The sequence below is a fragment of the Camelus ferus genome, chromosome 28 (assembly GCF_009834535.1).
Source record: "Camelus ferus isolate YT-003-E chromosome 28, BCGSAC_Cfer_1.0, whole genome shotgun sequence".
NCBI classification, from domain to species: Eukaryota; Metazoa; Chordata; class Mammalia; order Artiodactyla; family Camelidae; genus Camelus; species Camelus ferus.
Genome location: NC_045723.1, coordinates 5,588,188 through 5,595,672, shown reverse-complemented (window position 1 = coordinate 5,595,672; position 7,485 = coordinate 5,588,188). Strand labels below are relative to the sequence as shown.

At 48.7% G+C, this 7,485-nt stretch overlaps 1 protein-coding gene across 1 annotated transcript; it reads right to left on the bottom strand.

Moving 5' to 3' along the window:
• Positions 1 to 433: 433 nt before the first annotated feature.
• Positions 434 to 5,777, bottom strand: IL36G (interleukin 36 gamma). Its single transcript, XM_014558297.2, has 5 exons — positions 5,618 to 5,777; positions 5,132 to 5,199; positions 4,554 to 4,661; positions 3,700 to 3,839; positions 434 to 1,173 (listed from the first exon to the last, which is right to left on the bottom strand). The coding sequence occupies exons 1-5, from the start codon at positions 5,635 to 5,637 to the stop codon at positions 940 to 942; spliced, it is 570 nt and encodes a 189-aa protein (XP_014413783.1). The 5' UTR covers positions 5,638 to 5,777; the 3' UTR covers positions 434 to 939.
• Between the last annotated feature and the right edge of the window lie 1,708 nt (positions 5,778 to 7,485).

Sequence of the window (7,485 nt, the reverse complement as noted above, 5' to 3'; positions counted from 1 at the left end):
CTCAGCAACATCTTTTCACAGTTATACCCACAGTCAGTTATTTCATTTCATCAGAGTGTATCATCTGAAGCACGGCTGGGGGGAAAGCTGGGCTCTCTGTTACAAGAAGACTCCACTTTACTGCAATTTTTAAAGGGAGTATGTGGCTAGTCAGCATGTCTAAGAGGAAAAGCAAGCCTGGCTATGAGACTATAGAGAAAGTGCTCAAACAGTGCCCTTTTACGTGCATAACCCCCCACCCCACCCTCTCAGCACTGGCCCTTCTCCCCAGAGCTAAGCCCCAGTCCCAGGCTCACCCACCGTGGTGTCCTCATTCAATGACTCTCGCTAATTTCAACTTACTCTTTGTTTCCTATTTCATTTTAAATCTATTTTGGCTTTTTTTTAAATTATTTAAACACATGGACTCTATATCTGGCTTTATGCTAACACATTAGAATTAGACAAAAATAATTTAATTTAATTAAGAATTATTCTTCTTTACAAGTTCCTGACCCTTAAAAGGATGTATCACACATCTTGCAATATACCCGCAACATATAAAGAATGTGGAAGACGTCATCCCGTTAGGGAAGAAAACAGAACAAAACAAGAACAAGGATGAGCTCCACGCTAGTCCCAGGATCTCGGGTGAGGTTCACGAGCTCTGTGGTGTCTTCAGAACTATCCCCAGGAGGGCACCGTGTTGTTTTTCGGTCCTGACGTCCTTGTACAGGCGGCTTGTGGGGTGGAGAGCTCAGGCTTGAAAGGGGATCCTCACATCACCCCCTCCCTCCTGCTTCTGAGCCCACGTTCTACTCCTTGGTTGCCACGAAGTCATCACTTCTTCTCCACTCATAAGATAAGATGAGAACAGAGTCGAGCCCACCTCAGCACGGATGGGCAATGACACTGAGATAAGATAGATGAAAACACGCTGAGAACTAGATATTTTAAGACCTAGTTGCCACCTCTAGGTTGAGTTTGAGTCTTGAAATCTAAATTGAAGGCAGTATTGTGCGTTGTCCCCAGGTCCGATGTGAGGATGATGGGCTGGCCTTTCTCGGAGGAGGCGATGAACCAGCCAGGGAAGGCCACGGACTCGAAGGTTGAGGTCCTGCCCATCCTGGTGTGGTAGAAGAGGTAGGGCTTCACAGGCTTGGCTTGGTTGTACAGATCCATGATCTTCTGCTCCTGAAAAGGGACAGAAGACACCAGAAGAAGGAGAGTCTGTTTGAGTGGTTCAAGCGTCCTTGTACATGGTCAGTAAATGTCCCAAAGTTTGAGAAACCCTATCCAACTCAGAGCAAGCCTAGAAAAAACACATTCCAAAGGAACAGCAGATCTCACCTTCCCAGCCCCCACTCTCAAATCCAGAGATGGCGCGGAGGTGACACAGGGCCAATAAACCAGTGGCCACACTTGAACGACAAACTGGAACTCTCCTCACACAAGAGGCTAAGGGCACCCCCAAGGGAAATGAAGGAGATGCTCATTTGCAGCAGGAAGCCGAGGACCCCCCCTCACCAAAACTGCATCAGGGAGGGCACCATCCTGCAGGAACCACTGCTTCAACCTCTGACCTCCGACCTCCGACAAAGGGCCACCCAGTCAGGGGTATATGGATCTCTGATCAATCCCAAACAGATTAGAAAGTTCAGTGACATGAAGAAGACACAAGACGGTCTAACAGATCAAAGGACTTGCACCCAAAGAACAAAATATATAGATCAATCAGGAAAGGTCTTCTATATTGTACATAGAAGTATATTTGTATGTGTATATATTTGTATATTCACATATTGTTATATTTAGGTAAGAGAAATGTTTCTAAGTCAATTACGTATGTCCAGGATCTCCAGAGAGACACACAGGAATGGCCTATGATTCAGCCACATCCCACCCTAAGTCGGGGGAGTTCTCCCATACGATCGCTTTATTCAGTTAATAACTTCCAGTTAGTCTATCCAATTCTCGGGCAGCCAGAAATATAGGCGTCATCCTGATAACCGCTTTCTTTGATCTCTCAACTTCTAAGCCAGCAGCACAGCCCAGGAGCAGTATTTCCAAAATATTTCCTGAACTGAGTCGCTTCGCACACCCTCCCCCACACACAGCTAACCCCAGTCCATCTCCTGCTCCTTTCCTACCATCCATTTCCCACCAAGCAGTTGAGTGGACTGCAAACTGAAATAACTGAATACATAAGATCGTGTTCCCTCCTGGCTGAAATGTATTGAATGATTTCCTTGTAATAATAATAAAATCCAAAATCTCTAACAGAGCCCGCAGGATCTACACCCACCAGCTCTTGCCTGCGTGGCTGAAAATGTACTTTTTAGTCCTCATCTTAATTACACGCCGCATTCACTCTATCAGCAAATCCCGTGGCCTCAATTCAAAATATATCTGGAATCTGACCATTTTCTTTCTACCTCCCTGCTTCCCCCTCCTCCATCAGATCACATCTGGGTCACCTCACAGCCTCCGCTGGTCAGACTTTCGCCTTCAACCTTCATACTCTGCTCTCAAGGAGCAGCCAAAATAATCCCTTTTAAACCTTTCTCCATTCATGTCACTCTTCTATTCGAGACACTCTAATAATTTCCCATTTCACCCCGACTGAAAGAGAAAATGCTCACAAAGGTGGGCAATGCCCTTCATGGTCTGCCTTCCTCTCCCTGAACTCCTCCTCCCCGTTCAGTTCACTCCTCCACATCGGTTTCTTCACTAGACCTTGAACTTGCTCTCCCGTATCCCCTGCTGGCTAACTCCCTGGCCCCTTCTACCCTCTGTAAAAATCTCACCTTCACAAGAACGCCCACCGCACTCTACAGGGGCAGCCAGCCGGACCCCAGCTGTTCCTGGCACCACCAGTCTCTCCATCCTGCTCTATTTGTTCGTTCCCAGGAGACAGAACGCCCTTCAACTCATCACAAGTCAACCTATCTGTATGCTTATTGTGCCCACGTCTCTTCTCCCATCAGAATCCAAGCCCCAGGAGGGCAGAGCTCTTTGCCATTCTGTGCACTGATGGTTCTCAAATGTCCCTAACAGGGAAGGGGGGCCAGGAAGCTCGCACACACATTTACTGCCTTGAATTGGACTGGGGTTGAATTAAATTGGGTTGAAGTAAGCTCAAGTGTAAGAAACAGGTTTTTTTCAAACAGGCGATTATAAAAAAAAAAAGAGAGAGAGAAAAATAAAACCAACTGGAGAGCTTGAGAAGTAACACAGCAAAGATCGAAAGTTCAGAAAACACAAGAGAATCATTGAGCAGACAGGATGAGAATAAAAGGTAATCGTGGCCTGGGAGATGGAACCAAGAAATTCTCCCAGAATGCAGCACACACACACACAAGGACAGAAAGTATGACAAATTAGGTGAGATATTAAAGTGAGATCTGAAAGTTCCAATGACAGATGAATAGGAATTCCAAAAGGGGAGATAAAGCAGAAGGAAGGAGAGAATGTACTTAAACAATGGCTGAGAATATCTCTTCTCAATATTCAAGAAAGACAAAAGCCCTCAACTAGCGAGGGGCAGGACAAATCAAAGAAAAGCCTGTTGCACGCACGTGACTCTAAAGGAGCTAGAAATAAACATGCTTAAGAACAGGAGACGATTTCTTTTTTGACTATAAAATTAGATTTCCTAACAAATCAGCTTCTTAGGAAAAAAACTGGGGTTTTCCCACATTATGTTTTTTAGTCACTCACCTTCAGCTGCAGGGTGGGCTGTCCTCCGATGTCCTCACAACACAGACACATTTCTGGATTCTCTATTCCCACGTAAATGGGAGTCCCTTTGCCTTGCTCAAGGGCCTCTGGATACTTGCATGGGACAATAGTGGCAGTGACTATTGGATAAGAGGGGAGATGGTGTCAGTGTCCTTTGCAAGTCAGGAAAGACCAGAATCTTCCAGTAGGTCCAGAAGAGACCTTGAGAGTATAATTGCCGCTAGTCCAGACCTACCACACAGCCAGCCCCATATTCATTCATTCATTCATTCGTTCGTTCGTTCGTTTGTTCACACCAAGCGCCAATCACCTCCCTAGGAAATGGAGCAAACGCGAAGCCTTAAACAGAGGGCAGAGCCTACCCCTGAGATTCTCACACGTCTGTCTGAACATCTGGAGGAGGGAAGCCCCAACCCCAAGCAACCCCTCTGATCCTTGGAGAGCTCAGCTCATCAGCACCTTTTGCCTAATGTGATGGTGAAATCTGCCTTCCTCTGGGATCCAACCAACTAGTCCTCTTAGGACACCAGAATTTGGAAGAACAAGCCCGCCTCTTCCTGAGGACAGGCCTTCAGGTCACTGAGAGCAGCTCTCTGTCCTGGGGACAGGATGGTGCTCCACGCTCTCTGCTTTCTTTGTCCTGATTGGAGACACCCATTCTCAGGCGGGTGTGGAATTCTTCCCCCTCAAGGGGGGCCCTGTTGTAATGCCACACTTTAACAAGAAGGCAGGCGCCAGTGTCCCAACCTCCCAGCGTCCCAGCGTCCCAACATTCCAGCTGCACGAATGTAAGGGGCTGCCTCCGAGGGAGCAGCTGCCCGACAACCTCTCACCTGAAGCCACCCTGTTATTCCGTGGGACAGTCACGAGGCTCTGACCCTGAAGGACCCACATCTGCTGACTCAAGTCAGAGATGTCCACAGTCTGAGGTTTATCCACTGCTGTTTAAATAGAAAAGAATACGAAGAAAAAATGAGCAAGGCTGCTTCAGCAGATGCTAGAAGACAGATCTAATCCAGGCCTTTCAGGAAGGATGGTCCAGGGTTTACACACCAAAACCAGCAGGTCTCACGTGACCTATCAACCCAGCCTCTCTTTCCGTAAAGCTGTGGGCTCTGGTGCAGAGGCCTGGGGCCGTAACTGGTCTAAGACAGTCACCCAGCAGCCCCACGAGCTCACGTGTGTCAAGGTCCAGCCACTCTCCCTGATGCCCATGCTGTGCTTGACCCAAGGTTGGGTCTGGAGCTCGAGCAGTGAACAAGCCATGGTCCCCACCCTCAAAAGCTCATGTCCAGTGGAAGATGGACAGCACTGGGTGGTAAGTGCCATATAGGGAGGGACAGAGAAGATGGACGTCCAAAGAGACAGGCATTGAGTGCAGGTGTCCCCAGCCTCCAGATCCCAACATTACCTGCTGTATGGTGTCCTCCATGGGTAGAGCCTTTCCAATTGCCTACCCTAAGGGGGTTGTCTTGGTACCTGTGGGGACAGGGATAGAAGATCTGAGCCTCAGGAGACATTTCCAAACCCTTCCCAGGACCGGTTCCTAAGGTCCTTATTCTGGACGGGGAGCTGAAGTCTGGCCTGATGCCAAGCCCTAGTCAGAAGACCTGGGGCAAAACTTCAAGGCAACCAACCTTAGGGAGAGGATATCAAGCAGAATTTTCCTCCACCCAGAGCTCCAGCTGGGGACAGTGTCCCCCCGGATGACTTTTGACCTCACATAGCCCCCAGCTCCCTGATGCCTGTGTCCCCTTCTCCCAGCAGCCCTCCCCACTCCTGCTGGCAAATTCTTCTGCCTGGAAGCAGGGGAGGGATCCGTGCCAGGGCAGCAGAGCCAGGATCCCAGGAACTCCCCAGTAAGAAGCAGCAGCCCCACACAGGACAGGACACGGACCCAGCCCGGCGTGGCTTCATCCTTCCACTAAGCCGCGGAGCATGAAAAAGACAGCAGGCTTGAGAGTCGAGGACCGTCCGGCTATCAGCTGTCAAGGACTTTTATCAAAAGTGCAAGGAACCGAATCACAGCTCCAGCAGCAACCAAGAGCGCTGACGGCTCCAGAGCGGACGGTATTTATCTGAGATCACAGGGAGGTGCTAGCTTCCTCAATGGGGCGTGACAATCTTATGACCTGAAAAAATTGCCAGGTCTTCCTTCCGGGAGATTCCGGGAGGTTCAGATAAAGAAACTGCAGCATCAGCATGAGTGTGACCTGCCTGGGCTCTCTGAGACGTAAGTGCCAAGTCAAGTCTCACCGACACGGTTAATAACAAACCCTGGGTTTTTCAGGAAGGGGAGACTGAGGGACTTCCCCAGGACTCAGTTCTCCTGCCATGTCACTCTGAGGCTAAGAATGGAAATGCAAGATCTAAGCGAAGGGAATCCATCCTCCGGGGCCAGGAATTTGCCCGCTGCAGTCCCACTAAGAGAGTCCTGGGACTGCAAAATTAGCTGTGTGCTCAGGCAGGAGCCAAAGGGCATTCCTGCCCACCCAGCACTTCCATCTCCGGTCACCCTTGAACGGAGGGTTAGGCTAGAAGCCCCCACCCCCACACACACACACTCTTTCGGCCCCTCAGAGATGCACTCCATCTCCTTGGAAGCTGCAGATATTGGGCAGCACACCTGTAACTGAGGCCATCTTGGTCCCTGGTGCCCCCAAAATACAGTGGACCCCAGAGCTGCCTGAGGACTAAAGAGGTAGGCAGTGATTTCTCTAAAAACTGAGCCCTGGATGCCAGCCCATCCTTCATCCTCTGCTCTGGTAATGCAGGACATTCGTAGGTTCTTAATAAATGGTAACAGTTATTTTTCTGCGTGTTTGTTACACACACACACACACACACACACACACCAGTCCTATCTGTTGAGGTCACACAAAAAAATTTTCCGGGACACAGGTTAACTTGACTAAAGTGAATTTCAGAAGACAGCTCAGTGGTAGAGCACATGCCTAACATGCACGAGGTCCTGGGTTCAATCCCCAGTGCTCCCATGGCAAAAAAAGTACACCTAATTACCCCCCCAAAATTAATTAATTAATTTAAAAATTTTAAAATAATTACTGTTGGAAAAAAGACATTTAAAAAAAAGAAAGAAAACAGACTAGCAGCCTACAGCTTCAAAGTCATCTATCTAGCTGGAAAAGAAAAAGTGCAAAGAATATGACAGAAGCTTCTAGGCAAGCAGCTCCATGAGCCCCTCTTCCCACCCTTGAAAAGAGTCTCCTTGCTCAACCTCTCACCCCCATCTCCTTTTGGGAGTTAGAGGAACATGATCTTTTCCTGTTGAGACCCCAATCCCATCACTTTGGGTTTCCAGTTTATCTGCTATCCTAGGAGAGAGAGTGTGGTCATGAATTCAGACACACTTCTGTTCAAAGCTAGGGTCAGCCAGCGTTACCTCTTGAGTCCCCTCTACCCGGCTGAAGAGTTTCTCCATCAGTCAACATATCCCCTTTCTTGGGATGCTTACCACAATACAGCATCTAAAAGTCCTCACCATCTGGCCCCCCAATTCCCTAGGTCTCTGTTCCAATCAGGATCCAGTCTGGAAAGCAGAACACACACAAGGAATTGCAAACAAAGGGAACTGAACACAAGAAACGGGTTACACTCATGTTAGAAGGTCAAAGAGTCAAAAGGAGCTGCCGAAGTACCCCAGATAGTACCAAATGCAGGAAGGAGTCAAGAGGGGACAAAAGAACCTAGGAGCTCAAAGGAGGAAGCTTGGAGGACCGACGCTTCGAACGCAGGAGGCGTTCC

Excerpts from the sequence above, each read along its gene's own strand:
- IL36G (XM_014558297.2), bottom strand. The coding sequence starts at position 5,637 with ATGAAGCCACGCCGGGCTGG. Across the intron at positions 5,200-5,617 it reads ATGAAGCCACGCCGGGCTGG|GTACCAAGACAACCCCCTTA; the intron begins GTCCGTGTCCTG and ends CTGTCCCCACAG. Across the intron at positions 3,840-4,553 it reads GAATAACAGGGTGGCTTCAG|TCACTGCCACTATTGTCCCA; the intron begins GTGAGAGGTTGT and ends CTTATCCAATAG.